This window comes from Aquarana catesbeiana, linkage group LG06 (genome assembly GCF_042186555.1).
Source record: "Aquarana catesbeiana isolate 2022-GZ linkage group LG06, ASM4218655v1, whole genome shotgun sequence".
Taxonomy (NCBI): Eukaryota; Metazoa; Chordata; class Amphibia; order Anura; family Ranidae; genus Aquarana; species Aquarana catesbeiana.
Window position 1 is genome coordinate 222,231,764 of NC_133329.1, and position 22,272 is coordinate 222,254,035.

The window sequence follows — 22,272 nt, forward strand, 5'->3', positions numbered from 1 at the left end:
AATGTATCCAAACCGCGGGGTCTGGGATAGACAGCAGCTCAGGTAGGTGTGTGTTGAACCAAAGGGGGGTGTGGGAATGAATCTGTGGAATCCCGAGTTTTTGTATTGTCAACCGCCACACCCCCCGGTGATGTGTCAACATGCCTGCTTCATGTTGGGGGGTATGTCCTGTCAATGGGGCCCTTAGGACTGATTGAAGTGGGGTATGAGCTGGGTTATCAGGGTGTTCACAGAGTAGCAGCTGGTATTTTGGTAGCTCGTTCTTGTCAAAATTATAGAAGTGGGACAGTTGGGAGGCAAGATAATAGTCCTGAAAGTGTGGAAGAGCAACTCCTCCCAATGTCACTGGGTTTTTAAGTATTTTCCAAGATAATTTGTGTCTGCTGGATCCCCATATGAACGGATTGAGAATAGATTCAATTGTTTTGAAAAATGTTTGTGGTATATACAGGGGAGCATGCCACACCAAATAAAGTATCTTTGGGAGAAGTATCATTTTGACTAGACTGATGCGTCCCATGACACCCAGGGGTAGTCGAGCCCAATTTTGTGTCTTAGTCTTAATCAGGGTGTACAGGGGTTCAATGTTCAAAAGTATGTAGTCTGTAAGCGATCTAGTAACTTGCACGCCGAGGTACTTAATTACAGAGACCCTGGGGAGAGTCAAAGGGGGGGATGTGAATGAGGGAGGGAAATGGTCAATCGGAAGGATCTGGGATTTAGACCAATTTATGCTTAGGCCCGAGTGGCTACCAATATGCTCTATGGAGTGGAGGGCTGCAACGAGGGAGGGACCCGAGTCGGCCAAGTAAAGTAGCATATCATCTGCGTACATCCCAATCTTTTCTTCCAGATTCCCTATCTTAAGGCCTTGAATATTGGTGTCCGCACGAACCATGATGGCCAATGGCTCCACAGCCAATGCGTACAGCATTGGGGAAAGGGTGCAGCCTTGTCGGGTCCCTCTCTCCAGCGGGAATTGATCGGAGAGCCAACCATTTACAAACACCTTGGCCTTTGGGGATTGATACAGGAGCTGAACCCAACGAATAAAGTTGGGGCCAAGTCCAAATCTCGAAAGGCACTCCCATAGATAATTCCACTCCACGGAATCGAAGGCCTTGGCGGCGTCTAAAGCCACCACGACCCTCGAGCCGACTTCATCATGGGACCCCTGGATGTTCATAAATAGACGGCGAATATTCATAGCAGTGTTCTTCCCTGGCATAAAGCCTGTCTGATCGGGGTGGATCAGGGAAAGAATAACCTGGTTAAGGCGGGAGGCCAGAATCTTGGCAAGTATTTTAATGTCAACCTGTAGTAAGGAAATGGGTCTATATGATTCTGGGTATTTGGGGTCCTTACCAGGCTTAGGGATTACCACAATTTGGGCTTCTCTCATACAGGGGGGTAGGATTCCCGTATCAAATATGGATTTGTATAGATCATGGAGTTTAGGGGTTAAAATTTCAGAGTAGGTGGCATAGAATTCAAGTGGTAAGCCATCCGATCCTGGAGCCTTAGATGTAGCCAGACAGGAAATAGCCTCAGAAATATCTTCTTTAGTAATGGGAGCTTCTAAGAGTTCACGTTGGGCGTCAGTCAATCTAGGGAATTCAATTCTCGCTAAGTAATCTTTGGTATCTTGGGGAGTGTGAGTGACCCGGGAGGTGTAGAGTGCGCGATAGAATCTCGCAAATTCCTCTGCTACTTGTTGCAGATCTGTGATGTCATTCCCCTGATGATCGGGTCAACGACACCACCACAGGGGGATGTGAATCTAAGTGAGCAAGGTATGCAAGGAGTTTGCCCGATCTTTCTCCATACTCAAATACCCTTTGCCTACAGAAAAAGGTTGACTGTTTGGCCTTCTCAATATGTAACTGGGAGACCTGTCGCGTCTGAATCTTAAGATTGTTGGCCGTGCTGGGCGAGGGGTCTCGGTGGAACGCCTCCTCCAGCACCTGTAGGTGTTCTGTAGCCTGTTGGACAATGATTTTCGATGATCGCTTAAGTCTGTTAATACGTGTGGAGAGCAGGGAGCGGGCGTGGAGCTTGAACGTTTCCCACACATGTCAGGTGTGGCTGACTCCCTGTTGGCTGAAAAATAGTATTGCAGTTCTGTGGGGATGTCATCCTGGTCCTGCAGGGCAGTCAGCCAAAACGGGTTTAACCGCCAAAGAGGAGCAGGAGAAGCCTTCAGGAGCTGAATCGTAACCCAGTAAGGGGCGTGATCCAAGAGTATTCTCGGAGCAAAGCCCACGTCTTCCAGTTTAGGTGTCAGGGTCTTTGAAATTATAATAAAATCGATTCGTGACATTGTGTTATGGCTGGCTGAGAAACATGAAAAGACTTTAGAATGTGAGTGCTTGTGGCACCAAGTGTCTACAAGAGCAAAGTCAGTCAGTATGCGGTGTAGTCTGATATGGGCCGGTGGGTCTAGAGGGAGGTCTGGTGCGCCCATTCGGTCTAGAGTGGGAATGAGGGTCATATTGAAGTCCCCCATCCACACCGCCGGTACAGAGGTGTGTTGTGCCATAAAGGCAAGGCCCTCCTTAATCACAAGTGAGTTGTATGGAGGGGGGATATAGCAGGCTAGTATCAGAATAGGGGAGCCGTTAAAAGCGGCGTGTATAAACACGTATCTGCCCTGCCGGTCCGTCTGGAGTAGTATTAGGTCAAACGGAACCCTTTTAGCAATCAGGACCGATACACCCCTGGAGTAAGAGGTGTGGGTGGCGTGGTATGCCCAACCAATCCAAGTTTTTTTGAGAGAGGATTGTAAGTGGCCCGTGACGTGGTTCTCAACTAGGGTGATGATGTCAGCATGCTGGGATTTAAGGAATGTCAGGGCGGCTGTGTGTTTAATCTTATTGCACAAGCCTCTAACATTCCACGTGAGGAGCTTTAGAGAACTCATGGCGGGTAGAGGGTGCATATGATGAACCGCGGCTGGATCAGGACCAGCAGACCAGACACAGCCACATCAGATAGCATAAAACACATTGATAAATAGTATCGACAGTGCATGTATGATAATAACATAGTACCGTTAGCATAAGTAAACAGTTGCAAACATGGTGGTGTGAGAAAAATAATAACCACAACATTTTCCCTCCCTCCCAGTCCAATGGCATCCAAACTTGGCACGGACATAGTATCCCATAACCAGGTATCAACAGGGGACATCCAACATTTAGGACCCATTAGAGGCAAGAAACTTAATTTCAGAGGAGCATAGATACCCATATGAAAAAGAAAAAAAAACAAGGGGGAAAAGAAACCAGTCAAACAAACGGGGAATGAAAAAATCACATAAACACTAGGGGGGCGACTTCTTCTCTGAGAAGTGCATGAGGTGTAGGAGCCACAGAGGTGCAGCGCCATTACAGCCGTGCAGGGCGGGGCTCCGCTTGCCATCAGGGTGATAAAGTAAAGTAACAGAGTTATTAGTGGCGTTCAATCTACTGTCCTCCACAGGCATCTCTTAGGTATAGGGGAAGTAAGGATCATGACTCAATGAGGTCACCTGGAGACGGTAGGTACACTGTGAAATCCAGTATAGGGCTGAAAAGGATTTGCAAATCTGTCCCCCAGTTCCAACAAAGGATATGTACATGCGATGTGCCTACTCAGGGGCTCAGCAGTACAGCATTGGATGATATTGTGGGTACAGGGGGGGATCAGGGGGGAGAAAAGCAAAGTACTCACAGCTTATAGGCAAGGTGTTGCACTCAGTCTCGGCGATCTCTCTGATCAATCCAAGTGGATGCTAACGCAGGGTCTTCAAAGAAGTGGGTTCGGCCCTCACATTCCACATGGAGCTTTGCAGGGTATAGCATAGCGTATTTGAGGTGTAGTTCTCGGAGGCGTCGTTTAACATCCTGGAACTTGGATCTTTGACATTGTACCTCATTAGAAAAGTCCGGAAATACGGCCACCTGTGTGTTGGTGTGGGGGATATTCCCCTTCTCTCTGGTCAGGCGGAGGATCTTGTCGCGGTCCCTGAAGTTGAGGAATTTCGCTATCAGGGTACGCGGTGGAGCCCCTGAAGGAGGAGGACGAGCAGGGATTCGATGAGCTCTTTCCACCGCAAACATTACCGAAAATGCATCTCTGCCGAAGGTGGATGTCAGGAGGTTTTCAAGGAAACTTGCCGCGTCGTTGCCCTCAGCAGTCTCAGGGAGGCCGATGAATCGGAGATTACATCTCTGGAGGCGATTTTCCATATCATCCTGTTTTGTACTAATCTGTTGAAGCTGGCGGCGCACCTCATCAGTAGTATGTTGTAGGGGGTGCAAGATGTCTTCCGCTCTGCTAATGCATGTCTCCGTCTCTGCCACGCGGTCCCGCAGGGTAGAGAGGTCCTGTCGGATAAGGGACACATCGATTTTGACTTCCTTGATTTTGGTGGTAAGCGTGCTCTGGCAAAGGGCAATAGCATCGAGTACCTTGTTTGTGGCCACCGTAGAATGTTCCGTGTCCAGAGAGGGACCAGCACCATCCTTAGCCTGTTGCTCTCCCTCAAGGCGGCGGTACTTGGCAAGCTTGTCAGCAGCCTCGGAAGTCTTTTTCGGCAGAGACATAGTCCAGAGATGACCAGCAGGCCTCTGGGGTGAACAAGTATGGCCGCCGCTTACCAGGCCGAATCTTCAAGAATCTCTTCTTGCCACAGTTCCAGAGCTGCCCAGTAAAGGCTACAAGGTGTGGCCGGATTATTGTGAGAGTAGTGGTTGTGGAAGGGAGAAACTGGGCTCAGGTGATCAGGGAGACCTGCAGCAGCACTCGCACAAGCCCACTGTGGGTGAAGCAAGATGGCTGCTGATCTAGGAACCAGGCCAGAGCCACGTGCCGTCCCACTGGCTGCCACTGGATAAGGTGCTGCACTTTTAGAGGAGATCCGGAGGCCCAGGCAGGTGAAGGTCAGTCTTTTAGGGAGCCAGGCAGGCCAGGAGGACCAATAGGGCCGTTGCTGGGTGTAGCAAGATGGCCACCGCTCCGAGGACCAGGCCGGAGCCGCGGGCCATCCTACCAGCTGGTGCAGGGTGCAGAGGCTCAGCGCTGGCGGCCACAGGCAATCCGGGAACGAGGCAGGCAGAGATCAGTCTCGGAGGAGCTTGGTGTGTCCGGAAGATGGATAGGAGCCGCCGCCGGGTGGAGCAAAATGGCCGCCGCTCCAACCACTAGGCTGAAGCCGGAGACTATCCTACAGGCAAGCCCCAGGGCGGAACGATCCGGTGTTTGCGGCCTCAGGCAGCGCTCTAGGCGGCCAAGCAGCACCAAGGGCCATGCAGGAGACGGGATAAGCCTGTTGGGGTGTCCTTTTCTGGCAGGATTGGTAGGATTAGAGCAGGATGGCTATTACAGGAGTGTGGGCAAGCGGAGCACTCACTGCAAGCATCCTACTCCATAGCTCCTCAGGCCACGCCCCAAAAAGCTTTTTCTTTAGAGTAGAAACTGGTAGCAATCTGCAGCTAAGTGTCTTAAGATCCATGTATTGTACATTGATCACCCAGAGGTATATGTTTTTTTTCCAAATAAAAATGGAGTTACACTTTAAAGTGTATGTCCACGTTTTCAGCCAAATTGGATTAAAACCTACTTTGAATATGTTACATGTTTTCATTCATATAGCATAAAAAATAAATTAAAAAAATAAAATAAAAAAATAATGTTTACTATTTTGGATTCTGTTTTTAATAAGTCCAGGACTGAAAATTCCTACTTAGATCTGTTTGTTAATGAGAGTATTGGGGAGCTGTGTTTGCCATTATTAATCATGTCTGTACTGAGCTGGTAGATTTCATTATTAGTTGTAAAGAAGGTTTGACTGCTGTCTGTTCTAGCAAAGGTATAAAAAAACTAGAAGCTTGCCTACTGTATTGTATGTTAATGAGGAGGAATGCAGTATGTTCTTATTCTCTCTATTGGTACAGACTAACTCTGAAATTGTTCTGGAATGCTTACAGTCATGAGACCTGCTCCTAAGAGACATCTAAAACAGATTTTTTTTTGTAGGTATACTGTGTGAATGGGAATACATAACAAACATAGAAATTGATTTTTTTTTCAGATTTAACTGAGAAAGTGAAAATACATATACATGTTTTAACCACTTGATGCAAAATGATGTACATGTACGTCAGTAATTTGACGCTAAATACCGGGGTTATGGCAGCAGCTAGCTGCCATAACTCCGGTATTTTTGGGAACGTTGTGTGTTTCTCTTTAGGATAAAAGTGGTCTCCGCAGCAGATTTGCCACAAGATCACTTTTATCGTTGGCGGGAGAGGTGCCCACCCCTCTTCCGCCACACTCCGGTCGTCTCCACCACTTAACGGACCCGCCGGTAGTTGCGGAGGTGATTGTATCCTTTTCTGTGGATGCCTGGCTCCCGAGTGAGGGGAAGATGGCCTTCGTTCGGCTCCATACCATGAGAGGGTAGAAGCGACATCAAACGTCACTTCCTCCCATAGCTCTAAAAGGAGATTTTTTTTTTCAAGTGCCATTTTTTTATTTTATTATTGCATTTTAGTGTTAATATGAGATCTGAGGTCTTTTTGACCCCATATCCCATATTTAAGAGTAGGGATGGGCCGAACACCCCCAGTTCGGTTTGCACCAGAACATACCGAACGGGCAAAAAATTTGTCAGAACACACGAACATCATTAAAGTCTATGGGACACGAACATGAATAATCAAAAGTGCTCATTTTAAAGGCTTATATGCAAGTTATTGTCATAAAAAGTGTTTGAGGACCTGGGTCCTGCCCCAAGAGACATGTATCAATGCAAAAAAAGTTTTAAAAACAGCGTTTTTTCGGGAGCAGTGATTTTAAAAATGCTTAAAGTTTAACAATAAAAGTGAAATATTCCTTTAATTTTTGTACCTGGGGGGTGTCTATAGTATGCCTGTAAAGTGGTGCATTTGTTTCATGTTTAGAACAGTACCTGCACAAAATTACATTTCTAAAGCAAAAAAAGTCATTTAAAAGTACTCGCGGCTATAATGAATTGTCGGTCCCCGCCAATACAGATAAAAGTCATTGAAAAAAATGGCATGGGATACCCCCAGTCCATTAGCAGGCCCTTTGGGTCTGGTATGAATATTAAGGGGAACCCTGAACCAGAATTAAAAAAAAAATTGCGTGGGGGTCGCCCCAAATTCCATACCAGGCCTTTCAGGTCTGGTATGGATACTAAGGTCACCTGGTTACGTAAACGTGTGGCCCCGCTCCTCTCTGATGCCACAGGGAAGCCATTGGGAATCCCCGTTCGTCAGAGGGGGGTGGGGTCACCCGGGTGCATCACCGTGTGGCCCCGCCCTCAGTTTTATAAGAACGTTTACCTGCGAGGACACGTCAGACAGTGGGAGCCTCCCATGGAGGCAGATCAGTAGAGGCATGCAGGGTTTCTTTTTTCAGTCTATCAGTGGAGCGAGAGAAGAAGATGAATGGACTTCGTGGGACATTTTTATTTATTTTTTTTATAAAGGACTTGTCCCAAAGTGTGGGTCCCCTTGTTAAAGGGGGCTTCCAGATTCCGATAAGCCCCCCACCCGCAGACCCCCACAACCACTGGGCAAGGGTTGTGGGGATAAGGCCCTTGGCAGGGTATCCCAAACACCCTCACCATGTTGAGGGCATGTGGCCTGGTACGGTTCAGGAGGGGGTGCTCTCTCGTCCCCCCTCCTTTCCTAAGGGTCTGGTATGGATTTTTGGGGGACCCCATGCCATTTATTTAATTTTGGCGCGGGGTTCCCCTTAAAATCCATACCAGACCTGAAGGGTCTGGTATGGATTATGAGGGGGACCCCTACACAATTTTTTACAAAAAAATTGGTGCAGGGTTCCCCTTAATATTCATACCAGACCTGAAGGGCCGGGTATGGAATTTGGGGAGATCCCCACACAATTTTTTTTTTAATTTTGGTTCGGGGTTCCCCTTAATATTCATACCAGACCTGGCAATGGACTGGGGGGATCCCATGCCATTCTTTTCAATGACTTTTATCTGTATTGCCGGGACCGACAATTCATTATAGCTGCAAGTACTTTTAAATGACTTTGTTTCCTTTAGAAATGTCATTTTGTGCAGGGACTGTTCTAAACACGGTAAACATGCGGCACTTTACAGGCGTAGTATAGACACCCCCAGGTACGAAATTTAAAGGAATATTTCACTCTTATTGTTTCACTTTAAGCATTATTAAAATCACTGCTCACAAAAAACGTCCGTTTTTAAAACTTTTTTTGCATTGATACATGTCTCCTGAGGCAGGGCCCAGGTCCCCAAACACTTTTTATGACAATACCATGCATATAAGCCTTTAAAATTAGCACTTTTGATTTCTCCCATAGACAATTCATTATAGCCGCGAGTACTTTTAAATTACTCTTTTTCCTTTAGAAATGTCACTTTGTGCAGGGACTGTTCTAAACATGGGAAAAATGCGCCACTTTACAAGCATACTATAGACACTCCCCAGGTACGAAATTTAAAGGAATACTTCACTTTTATTGTTACACTTTAAGCATTATTAAAATCACTGCTCCCGAAAAAATGACCATTCTTGGGCCGAACCGTTCGCCCATCCCTATTTAAGAGGTCCTGTCATGCTTTTTTTCTATTAAAGGGATGTTTACATTCCTTCTAATATAAATAAAAGTGACCCAACATTTTTTTTTTTTAAAAGACAGTGTAAAAATAAAAAATAAAAAGTAAGATAAATAAGTTTGCGCGCAGAAGCACACACATACGTGAGTATCGCCCACATATAGAAAGGGTGTTCAAATCACACATGTGAGGTATCGCCACGATCGTTAGAGCGAGAGCAATAATTCCTCTGTAACTCAACACTGGTAACCTGTAGACATTTTTAAACATCGTCTATGGAGATTTTTAAGGGTAAAAGTTTGTCGCCATGCCACAAGCGGGTGCAATTTTGAAGCATGACATGTTGGGTATCAATTTACTCGGCGTAACATTATCTTTCAAAAAATACAAAAATCGGGCTAACTTAACTGTTGTTTTACTTTTTAATTCAAAAAAGTGTATTGTTTTAAAAAAAGTGGGCTTGTAGGACCGCTGCCCAAATACGGTGTGACAGAAAGTATTGCAAGGACCGCCATTTTATTCTCTAGGGTGTTAGAAAAAAATATATTACGTTTGGGGGTTCTAAGTAATTTTCTAGCAAAAAAAATGATTTTAATTTGTAAACAACAAGTGTCAAAAAGAGGCTCAGTCCTTAAGTGGTTAATTATAGCATGTGTGTGTCACATATGAAATTGGAAGCATAACCTCTGAAAACACCCTTGTGGTTAATAAAATACATATTTATACAGCAATACAAAAAACTAATGTAAATATAAATTTGTCCACTAAACTCTAATTTAAGTTTTAATGTGTAATGTAATTTTTAATTTACAAAGTACATTTTAATCCTTATAAAACAACAGGTATCAGTAAAATAAAACCTGGCGATCCTACCCTTGCAATCCTTGTTCGGGTACTTCCTGTTATAGGGTGACAATGCTGTCCCTGTCTCTCAGTTGCTATCCTGTTACATGTGCTACCACAAGTGCCTGTGCTGATGTTCATTGCACAGGCATGATCCACCGTTGTGAAGATGACTACAACAACTGGAGGAGATTAGCAGCACTAAGATTCACAAAATAATAAGCAAAAAGGTTAAAATATTTTCTAAAAAAAAAAAAAAAATTGTTTCTGATACTTTGTGCTTTATCAAACTAATGTCATCTGGCTAGGGTTTACATCTACTTTAATTTTCATTAAAAAAAATCAAATATTGACTTGCTCTTTAAATAATAAAATGTTAATAGCAAGTATACATTCAGCACAACAATGACTGGAAAAATAATGCTAATGAAAATGTGTTTTAAAGTTTTTAAAATACAAAAATGCTCATTATCAATACTTAACATAGCCAGTTTATTTCATGAGCTATCTTTCTTGGCAACCAAAAGAAAGTGGGAATCCCCTTTTCACTGCTATATTTTTGATGCAGGAAAATTACATGTGCAACCTACTTTTTTTTTCTTTATTATTCATGCAGGAAATTACAATTAAGATGCAAATATCTTTTCCACTGAGAAATGTATGGCAAGGCAAGGAACTTGCCCAAGGTCATGCAGCACAGCAGCAGAAGCAGATAATGGTCTGACAGTCCCTGTGCACCCAGCTATCAGTGTTCTATACTGTCAAGGCGTTGCTTGTCTCACTGTAGCAGTATTCCACTGAAATTTAAAAAAAAATGACACAGAATTACATTCATATGTATTCCTTCTCATATGAGGGGACTGTAGTAACTTTAATATAAATCCAGTAATACTGAATGTCTGTAGTAAATGCAAACTGTAATTTAAATCCAACAAGTTAAAATTAGCCTCATGCTCGAATATTTTGAAATAGAATTATATACTTTTTTTTTTGATGCGCTATGGAGAAGTGCCTGTGACTATAATTAGTGTGGCCTCAGGTATGTCCCCAGCTATCACGCATTCTCCAGATAAGTGCCCCTGATATAGTATAGATTGGCCATTGTAGAGTGTGCTCTGTAGCACAAATTCACTGGTTTTAAGCTTGCATGATAACTGGACATGTGTCAGCAGTCATAAAGTCAAAGGCTCAGCTGCATACAGTGGCCATGATCTGTATAAATATAATATGCAATGCATGTGAATGGGTAATAGCTGCTATAATGTGCTAATATATATTAAAATAACAATAAGGCATACCATTTAAAGTATATTTGAGCATCTAAAAATAAAACACACAGTAGCTTTAATTTGAAAGCAAATATATACAAAACAGCCATACATTTCCTCAAAGGGAGATTTCCAAGGAAAACTGGAAAACCTTGTCTCTGTGTGTCAATTTGCCTTAGTCCCTAATCTGCTGTGCCATCTGGTACTTAAAGTAGTAGCAGTTCTAAACCCAAAATGTTTTTTATCTTAATGCCTTCCCTACATTAAAGTAAAAAACACCTAGTGCTTGTCTTAGCCCCCTGCCCCTTAAAACGTACCTAGCACCCATAATTGATCCAGTCCTGTAGTGCCAGAAGCATTACTTCTTCTCTCCCTAGTCTCACTGGAGACTCAGGCAGCAGCAGGAGCCATTGGCTCACAGATTCTGTGAGAGGAAACAGGGGACGTGGCCAAGCCTTGCTGTGTGTGTTATGGACACACACATCCCAGCTCAGAACAGAGAATGCCCATGGGGACTCCAGAAAAGGAGGTAAGCTACCATTAAGTACAATATAAATAAATATATATATGTATAACAAAAAGCCTTCACAATCACTCTAAATCAGTTTTTCGTATAGTTGTTTTTTTTATGAGAACCAATGAATGTTTAACTTTAGTTCAGTAAACAGGATCAGGGGCATTACCAGGGTTAGGTAAGAACTCACTGTTCTAGGCAAACCATCCCAAAATTACACCTCCTGCTAGCAAACAACAGGTGCAGGCTCTGCAAGTAGCATAGAAAGAGCAAGAAATGGCTGGATGGCCAAACTCCATTAAGAGACCTTTATTGAAGTCAGATAAAATCCAAATAGTCACAGCTCTTTGATTAAGCACCCATTTGTTGTGTGAAACATGTAAGCTTTGCCTTGTCCTGTTCCTCTGGGATCGATGTGATCGTTTGTGACTTTTTGGATTTTATCTGACTTCAATAAAGGTGTCTTAATGGAGTGTGGCCATTCAGCCATTTCTTGCTCTTTCTACATTACCAGGGTTAGTTATGCCCATTTACAGGCAATACAAGCTAGGAAGTAATGAGTTGATCTTATTTCAGTGATGTCCTCCAGTTTTCAGCTTACCCTCTAACCCATCAGCTACATTATGCCACATAATGATACATAATGACTGTAAAAATGAATTCAAGGCTATAGAACCTTATGTTCTGCACTGTTTTGCAAGCACCTATAGTATCAGAAACAGCCACAATAAAGGCTTTTAGGGCTTAGTACCTAACAAGGGTACACATGTTGCAATTAGACATTCAAACTCTGCTTAATGGGACAAAAAAATTAGAAAGCTCCAGTCTGACTGGAACATAAAAAAATTCCATTAAGTTTAAAAAACTTGCATTTAAAAATCAGTTAACAATTAAGGCATTGGAGCCAAAATACTAAGCTAGGACTAAAGGTATACTCTGGTATATTTATATATATAAAAAAAGATTAAACTACACTAATATAGAACACTATCCCTTTTTGACAATTATTTAATTTAAGGGTATTTGTGGCAGTTGCATGTTAATTGCATAACTTCCGTGTCACTAAGAACTTTTGAAAAATCACTCAGTAAAGGGCAATTTATGTACAAAAAAATATTTTAAAAGGAACCAGGTGATCATTTTATCAACAAGCTGTGGTTTTTGACTTAAACAAAAATATTGTGGCACTCATAAATAAATTACAACCCTTTTGCTAGTAAATTGCTAGTAACTAGATTACAAGGTATTGAAAAACTCAAATACTCATTTGGCAGACAAAAAAAAAAGAAGCATTGGAAAAGGGTTCAAGCTTTTGAAAAATGTAACAATGCTGATCCAAAGGAAGGCAGAGCAAGACAACATGGCATGTTGTTAACAGCCTAATATCAGGAATATGATAGCTTGATTAAATTATCATCATAATCAATCAACATATCTTTAGAAATATTAATATATTTCCATGCAACAAATACATCAGACCCATGTCTCTGCTTACAACAATGCATATGCCTTCAAGTGCCTTATTTTCCAATAAAAAGAATTTGTAGTTTAGTATAACAATATACAACTCTTTCAGACAGCATCACTCCATAAATTCTCTTTTCTACAATTATCTCTATAAGTTACTCTTGATGAAGGCACATTTCTTAATTCATAGATCCATTACTTTATTCTATTGTTTGCAGTTTGTATGTTAAGCATAGTGACTGATGATAGGAGAAAGAGCTATACTGGATGCGTGCTAGCTTATATCTGATGTTCATTGTTTTCTTCATATTGGAAGAACACACAATGGGATCATGTTACAAGACTTTCTCCTGTAGTCTTTGAATTAGTAAAATCTCATAATGACAAGTGTAAAGAAAAGTGTATTTAAAAAGTTACAGCTATCTCACTAAAATAATAAATAATGAAAGTGCAGCAATCCATATTTTAAAAGTATGCAACAAATTATATGCTGTATTTTTTTCTTTGTTTCATGTAAAGAATAAAAATAGCACTAAACCTAACATCAGTCTGTATGATTACATTACCAATACATGCACTTTCATTTTAAAACATATGCAAACATTTACTTTAGTACATAATATAGTTGAAAAGTGTATAGACTGTACATGCAAAAAGTTGGATACAACACTTTAGACATGCATGGCCACGTCATAGCAGAGCATTTATTGTCATTAGTCACAAAATTATTGATCTGAAAAAAACAAAAACACATTTTCCAGCAACCATGAAACTATAACATGCTAGCATTACACATCATTTGAAATTAAATAGCACTTTCACAACATGTTACTGCATAATAATCTGAATCTATGACAAAGACATTCATTTAAGCAATTCCCCAATAAAGATTTCATAAAAATAAATTAAATGAATTCAAAATAGCATTTGACTTTAGTGTTCTTACCTTTCTGACACAACATGCGTCAACTACTCATGCAGTATTTTTCTTTATATTGTCATTTTTTTTCTTCAATGTCACAATAACAATTGTGTATATTCATGCAATGCACATTAAGCAACATTCAATTGGTATATACCACATGTATAAACATACATGAGCTTCCATAAATAAGCATTCTTATAATAAAACACTCAATGGTCTTTCAAAAATCTATTAGACAGAAGCAATATTTTTTTCAGATAACATAAGCAGACTGTGGCCTTGCTCAATGAAGAGTTCTTAATTCTTAAGTTCAAATTCTGTAGTAACCCAGAGTCATCTTATTCTAATCTGACTTCATTAACTCAGAGTATTAAAGCTAAAGACTTAAACACACTCATAAGTGTGGTATCACAAAAAATATTTTACTTGCCAAATGCAAAAATTTTGGGGGCTGCAGTCATAGGATGAAGGCAAATATGCACCTTGGGTTGGAGATGCAAAAAGGATAGGTGCACTTTATCTGAGTGTGCACTTATCCTTTTTAGGGCAAATTATATTATTTACTGCATGTAGGTATGGTATTCATTTCTTAGTTTTTATACAACCATATTAGATATTTGTTGGAAGATGTGTCACAAAGAAAGATACATTTTGGTAACAAAAATCGATTTTTATTTTGTGGTACAAGAAGGCTAAGTTTAATTGTGGTTAGTAGTAGCATAAGAAAACTGTGTATGCTATATAATGTTTAATACATTTATTAAATTGTGATATATACTTGAAGTGGGGATTGAAAATGCCATAATGAATGTACCTATTTTCCTAGCTATTCATGCTTGTAAAAGGAAAAGTGATGTTTAGGGGATTAACATGAAAATGTCAAAAGAAAATTAGAGTTTCAAATAGATCATAATTGGTCACAGGTAATTACTGTATGATACATATGTAATGCTTTTCCCCATTAGATGTGATATACAGATGCATTAGGATTAGAATGTAACCCTATCTTGCATTCACAAAAATGTTTACAAGAATATGCTCTTCATTTATATTAAACATTACATTAGTTGTATATGCCAAATTTGAGATAATTTATAGTTTACATATATTTATTTAAATGAACTCTGCTACTCTTTATTAATAGTAATTTTTTTTTTGCAGTTTTTGTCTCTTTTCAGTACTTCAGTACAAAGTTGTTTTAAATAATATAGGCAATGAGCTACATCAGAGTACAAAATATGAAATCAAACTACTTTAATGCTTGAGTGAAAACTTTGCATTTAAATTAGCTTTTCAGCAGCACAGGATCTTATATTTCTATAAACGATATCACATACTGAGTTTCCTATTCACTTTTTAAATAATTATGTTGACCTACTGTGAACATATACAGTATATTATCAAGTAACTAGGAAATAATGTCATCACTTGAAGAGGTTAATTGGAGGAAAAGCTGTTTTCAGACTTTTTTTCAAAGTGGATTTCCAACACAATTTTTTTGGTGATTGTGTTTTTCCTGAAACACCACACATTATTTATATAACTTTTATGCTGTTTTAGCAGCCTTTGCTGTGCTATCACTGAACATTTCTATTCCCTCAAACTCTGTGGCCTTGTCTGCAGTTTAATTAATACGCTGATATATTACAGAACCATACCAATTTTCAATTCATAAAGTCCAGACAGAATTATTTAAATAATGGTGGCCATTTCTTCCCCAGGGGAGTCACTCTACCTCATATAAGCATTGGCCAAGATAAGCAAACACAAGTGGACTTAATCTAAATGCAATAGTAAAACACATGTATTGTAGACAAAAGACAAATCTTCACTCTCAAGACAAGTAAGCAGAAGTGCATGCACAGTAATTCTCAATGCTTGCAAAGCTGTCTTCCACAGGGATCTGTGTGTGCACTGATAGTATCCCTACCTGGAGCTGAGCCATTACCACTAGGACCAGATAGAGATGACAGTGTGGGAAACAGAGGAGATGACACCTGATGTGGAGGGTGGAAAAAAGGCATTGCAAAGCATTTTGAAGCTGTTGGCTTGATACAGAAGTCAGTGGCTCTGAAACACATTGCAATATTTTTTTTTTCCACCCCAGTGTCTGAAGTCATCTCCTCTGTTTCCCACGCTGTCATGTATATCTGGTCCTAGCGGTGAGCCTGGCTTCTGGTGGGAATACTATCCAGGAACACACAGACACCGGCCTTGTTCAAAAGCATTGCTAGTCTTGAGAATTACTGTACATGCATTTCTGCTTATTTGTCTTGTGAGTGAACACTTGTCTGTTAGCGACAATAAACGTGTTCTACCACTTTGATTTCACCCTCTTGATTTGCTTATTTTGTTGTTGGTTGGAGATACCCCATGGTCTCTGACAGAAGCTTCAGCCAGTGCATTCAAATGGAGTCTAATTAACCCTTGATGACCCTTCCAGTCATTTGACTAAGAAGTTTCAAAGACTTTAATATTATTATTATTATTATTATCATTATTGTTTTAAGTCTACCTGTATATTAGTGTAAGCACATTGGCCACTTTTGTGCCATTTATGTATCTTTACGGTTATTTTACCATTGACTATGGTTGTTGGAGGAGAAAAACTTTGTCACATCCTTTCCAGTATAAGTTTCCTTATTAACTCTTGGCACATAGTGGCTGTAGTTCATAGAAATTCATGTAGTTCATGTTCATAGGATTACGTATAACCAATGTATTCTAATCAGTGCTTGTATTAAGGGCTAGATGCAGTAGTTCAACCATACATAAGATGCTGTCAGGACCAAGATGTCTGTATAAGGTCCTAGACCTTGGCCAGGGTGTAAGTGAAGAAAATGCTTGGGGTGCTTTTGCTAATCCTATGTGCTATGCAATTACAATAACACAAGGAGGCCACAGAAAGGCAAAGGCTGAAAGATTACATATAGTAGATTATATATATTACATACAGCATTGGATTTAAATTGTTAAAAAAAGCCAATCTCAAAAAAAAAAAAAATCTTTAAAAAGGCTTAATATAAACATTTATATGTGCACTTTTTTTTGTTATGTTACATGTCCATTTTTACCTGTCACTGTAGGCAGCTGCAGTAGCCGTTGCAGGCTGAGCATATCGATAGGCTGCATAACCACCCTGAAAACAAAAATAAGATGATATAGCAAATCTTTTTTTAAATGTGAATGAATGAATGAATGAATGATTTGTAAAGCGCTGCAAATGCAAACTGAATCGCCTCAAGGTGCTATGTGTTACATCCACAGAAATTACTGAAATTAGGGTAACATGTAATTATGTATAAAAAGTTATATGCAATATAAGAAAGCATAAATCAACTATTAAGTATGAATACTAAATAAAGCATATGTAAAATACACAGTAAATTACTGGACTATAAGGCCTGATTCACACCTTTAGTTTTAGTACATTTTATGTTTTGCAGAAATGTACTACAGTTCATTTAACATGGTTTCCTATGGGACACTTCACACCTGTGCATTTTTCAGCTGCTGAATTTTTTGAAAGGGTCAGGGCCTTTTTAAATGCAACACAGTGTGTTTTTGGTTTAGTAGACTTCAATGGACATGCTGTAGAAATGCATGTAGTGTATCTTTGATATGTTTTTGATGCATTTTGCGTTTTGCATTTTTTAATCTGCCTAACAACAAAAACATCTCCCCTTTGAAAAAAAAAAGCATAAAAAACACAAATGCATCTAAAAAAAATCCTGAAAACGCGGCAAGAACCCGTGTGCAAGAATTCAAAATGCACTGCAGAATGCTCTGCAGAAATGAATCAAAAGCAAACTGCATAGGTGTCAACCAGGCCTAAGAGTTTATAAAATCCTACAATCATTTTGTATATTTACACATGACAACATTTGGGAAATTAAAAAGAAATATATGGTTTGCACTTGACCATATTCTGCTTATGTTTAAGGCTCAGTCACACCAGCCTCACTTTGAGCAGCATTGTCTACCATAGTTCCAATGCAAAGACAAAGCTTTGTATAGGACTATTTTATACCAGCAGGCTCCATTGGTTTGCAATTAATAAAATAATACAGGCGCACGTTTTATCGCAAGTGTCAGGTTACAGCCTGCACATTGCAAGGCACCATGATGCTTAGAGGTAAATGAAGTGTTATTTAATGTAAGTTTTAAAAAAAATATAAAAAAATGCTGTGATGTGTTTTAGCAATGCATCATAGAGCATGCATTATGCACAGAATACTGAGAGCCTTCTGGTATGAATGGGCCCTCAGGGTATTAGTTTCTTCTTATGTTGGTAAGGCAAGGTACACATGCAACTAATTTATGTTTTAAAATTCTAAACAAGTCTATTCACATAATATCTGTTTAACATTAGAAATGACCCATTGCCACCAAAATGCAACAGTTCAGTCTAACTAGATTACCATTTATCTAGTATTTTTGGGATATGTGCACATTTTCAGAGGGCAAATACTTTTCAAAGTTTATACTACATTAATACATACATATATATATATATATAATTTAATTTAGAATTTCCTGTTGCATTTTATTCCTTAACTCAAATTTTCATTTGAAGACTAGGACTATGTGACATCAGCAAGTATGACAGACTAAAGACAAGAAAGCAAGTATTAAAATGACTACAATCTGAACATATATCACAAATTAAAAAGTACAATATTTGTTTGTTTTTTATGTGATGATAGCTTATAAAGCTTAAACCACACTTCAATTGAGTAAAATGTGTGCATTTTATTTACAAAATAAGAACTGTAAAAATTGCAGCTTTGCTTTGTTTGTCAATTGGTATTAACATTTTTTGTTCCTTCACAAATTAACATTCCATTGTAAGTAACAGTGATTGCAGCTACTTATTTAAGCAAAGAGGATGAACAAATGCTGTATTTCAAAGAACTGTGTTCAGTGAGGCATTGATTATCAATCTTTGAAAACAGCAGAGCTTTTTCAGTGGGCCAGAATGTTATATCAACCATTTCAAAATGATCTCAGCATGCCAATTAACAAACAGAGGCCGTTCTCCACAGATAAAACAAACACTATTTGTATTCCAATTAGAGCTTCCCTTTCCCTTTTCAGAGCATCCAGTTGTCTCATAGGACCTCATGTTCTGTCATGTCTTCAAGTCTCTCATTAAGAGGTAAAAGGCTCCAGAATCTACAATATGTCTATTGTCCACTATATTTTCCACCATTTATTTATGAATTGATATAAACCCCAATTGCTATGTGTAATTTCTATTATATTTTAAGCAGAGGAAAAAGAAATTACTCACATATGATGTAAGGGTTTCAAAGATTAGGTGCCCAAACTGCTCCTGGCTCTTCCCTTCTGATTGCCTCCATAGCAGTCAATCTTGAGCTGGTGCTCTGTGTGTCTATCTACATACACAGCACAGCTCGTCCCCATCACCCGCTCCCTCCTCACAGGCTGCAATTGACAGCAGCAAGTGTCAATGGCTGCCTTCATGTCCAGAAAGAGAGGAGAGAAAGAGACGAAAGAGCTGCTGCTGCTCTTGGGGACAGTGCTGGATCAAGATCAGGCTCATGTGGGTACTTAGGGTATGTGTGAAGTATAAGGTGTAAAAGTTAATTTAACCATGACAAACTGCTTTGTTAACCATATTTCTTCTTTCTATGAATATACATTTAATACACATGTTTGCAGGCAAACAGAGCATGGAGTGAAAAAATAAACATGTTTATCATAAAATATCAGCAGCTATAACCTCTGTGTAGTGACACTCTTAAATATCACATAAAAAGCAAATAAGGAAATAAAGGTAAGCTGAGAGCTTCTGAAAAGCTTGAGTCTTTTTGTACTTGAGTGAAAAGATATCTTGTATCCCTATTAGTGGATTTTTTTCAGTGCAAAGTGAATTTGTAAAAATTATGTCTCTTGGTAAGTGAAAGACGTCCTATTGATTGCCTACTAGGGATGTTATTGAAAGCCAAGCTTTTTTGTCCTTGCCTTAATTCTTTAGGGTTCATCCTCTTTACAGGGTCCCCCAGTGAAGTTTAAGCATTCCAGAAAAAACATTGCTTAGTTGTGAAATGGTCTATTATGGAGTCACTGCTAAGCTGGTCATTGCGGTTCACTACATGTTTAACCGCTTCCGAACCGCCCACCGCAAATATACTATATAAACAAGGCAGACCGCTGTTCTGTCAGAGAGTAAAGGAGAGATCTTATGTTTCTGGTAAGCAGAAACACGGATCTCTCTTTTCATCCAGTGCATCCACTCCCCCCAAAGTTAGAAAGCATTACCTAGGAGCACACTTAACCCCTTGATCGCCCCTAGTGTTAACCCCTTCAATGCCAGTGTTATTTAAATAGTGACAGTGCTTTTTTTTTTAGCACTGATCACTGTATTGGTGTCACTGGTCACCAAAAAGTGTCAGATTTGTTCTCCGCAATGTTGCAGTCCTGCAAAAAATCACTGATCGCTGCTATTACTAGTGAAAACAATAAAAAAATAAAAAGTCCATAAAAATATTGTAGTTTGTAGACCCTATAACTTTTGTGCAAACCAATCAATATACACTTATTGGTATTTTTTTTTACCAAAAATATGTACCAGAATACATATTTGCCTAAATTGATGAATAAATTAGATTTTTTAAAAATTTTATTGGGTATGTTTTATAGCAGAAAGTAAGAAAGTAAGAAATCTTTTTTTTGTTTTTTTTTTAATCGTCTGTCTTTTTTTGATTATAGCACAAAAAATAATAAAAACCACAGAGGTGATCAAATACCACCACCAAAAAGCTCTATTTGTGGGGAAAAGGGATATATATTTCATATGTGTATAGCATTGCACGACCGTGCAATTGTCAGTTAAAATATTGCAGTGCTGTATCACAAAAAATGGCCTGGTCAGGAAGGAGGTAAAACCTTCTGGAGCTGAAGTAGTTAAGGAAGAAGAATGCTCCCCTTCCATGGTAACAGACCACTTTACACTTTGACTTTCTTATATATATCTATATACCTCATGAATCAGTATGATTTCCATTGAAACTCAAAAGTTTCATTTTCAGAGCATTAAAATAATTGCAAGTCAGAAGCTAAAAGGTACAACATATTTTAAGAGGCATAAAACTATGCAGAATTTTATCTGATATCACTTTTATGTACATATTAAATAAATCAAACACAGTGACAAAGAAAGATTTTCTAAGTTCAACTGAGCCATACACATACAATAAAGCCTTTTTAGTAAAATGGCACTGTATTCATAGCCAAATAAATTTGCAAATAATAATATGTATTTAATTTATGCATGGTTTATGCTTCAGTTAATGGTAATTTTTGTTTTTACCCTATAGAGGGTCATATTGTCGTTAAATTGCTTGCATTGAAGACATTTATAACATACAACAATTTAGAGGTTTTAAAATAGGTAGTTAAATAAAAAGTTAGTACAAGTACAAGCTTCAAAATACCAACCAATTATGGTGCAGCTTTTTCAACTTACAGCAGTCAACTGAAAGACGATTTATGAGTGGCAGCTATAAGTTACTGTATTTGTTGCTTTTTGTTCAATAAACAGTTTGAATATAGTGCTTTAAAAACCAATGAAATAGTATATATGGGGAGGCGCATGCACGGAGGCTAGCGGGACTGACATGTCAGGCTAGAGCTCCACTCCGTGAGGGGGAGAAAGCCGAGATAACAAATTAACCCGGCGGCACAAAAACGGCTAATATATTACTCATCTGTTCCTGGAAGGTGAGAGGAGCATTTTGATACTAAAATGGTGTTGGGGGGTGCCAGAAACAAAACTAAACAGACCCCTAATAACGGCACACAAGCACAGAACACCACAAAAAAAGCGCCAGTCTCCTCAGCTACATTTACCTCACAGAAAAGAAATAAGCCTAAGATGCTACAGCATATCTCCCCTGGGAACTCAGACTCAGAAATTGAATTAACTTTACCACATACATCATTTCAAGAACCTGTAGTTCCCTCAAATATATTAAAACAATTTGAAAAAATGCTTCATAAAGCGTTAAGGAAAACTTCAGAACAAATCACTAATAACCTAACTAAGGAAATTAGAGAATTGGGACAACGCACAGCCTCTCTGGAACTTAAAGTGGAGGATATTGAAAGCACAACCCAAGATTGTGTGTCTGAATTGGAAATATTGAAGGAAGAAAATATCAATTTGCAAAATAGGTTGGAAGATTATGAAAATCGAACCAGAAGGTCCAATATACGTTTAAGAGGAATTCCTGAAACTGTAATAGACTTGCAAACAACTACCACAACTACTACAATTACTACCAGGAATACCACAGGAAAGGCTGGAGATGGATAGAGTGCATAGGGCTCTTAAGCCCAAGAAAGTGGATGGCCCCCCAAGAGACATTATAGCAAAATTTCATTTCTATAAAACAAAGGAACAGCTTTTAAATGCAGCTAGAGAAAAGAACAGTCTTGTATTTCAAGGTTATAACTATCAACTCTTTGCTGATATCTCTCAATTAACAATCTCAAAAAGGAGGTCCATGAAACCCCAATTGATAGTACTACAACAGCATAATATAAAATACCAATGGGGCTTCCCATTTTCTTTACGCTTCACCCATCAAGGTAATAGAATTTCCTGCAGAAC

General features: G+C 39.3%; 1 protein-coding gene across 7 annotated transcripts in view; it reads right to left on the reverse strand.

Moving 5' to 3' along the window:
* The window catches only part of RBFOX1 (RNA binding fox-1 homolog 1), a 2,292,172-nt gene that overhangs the window by 283,888 nt on the left and 1,986,012 nt on the right, over positions 1–22,272 (reverse strand). For all 7 annotated transcript variants that reach the window (XM_073633001.1, XM_073633002.1, XM_073633003.1 and 4 more), the window contains one exon: positions 16,709–16,773. In XM_073633001.1, the coding sequence (XP_073489102.1) occupies positions 16,709–16,773 (65 nt within the window). The remainder of the gene's footprint in view (positions 1–16,708; positions 16,774–22,272) is intronic.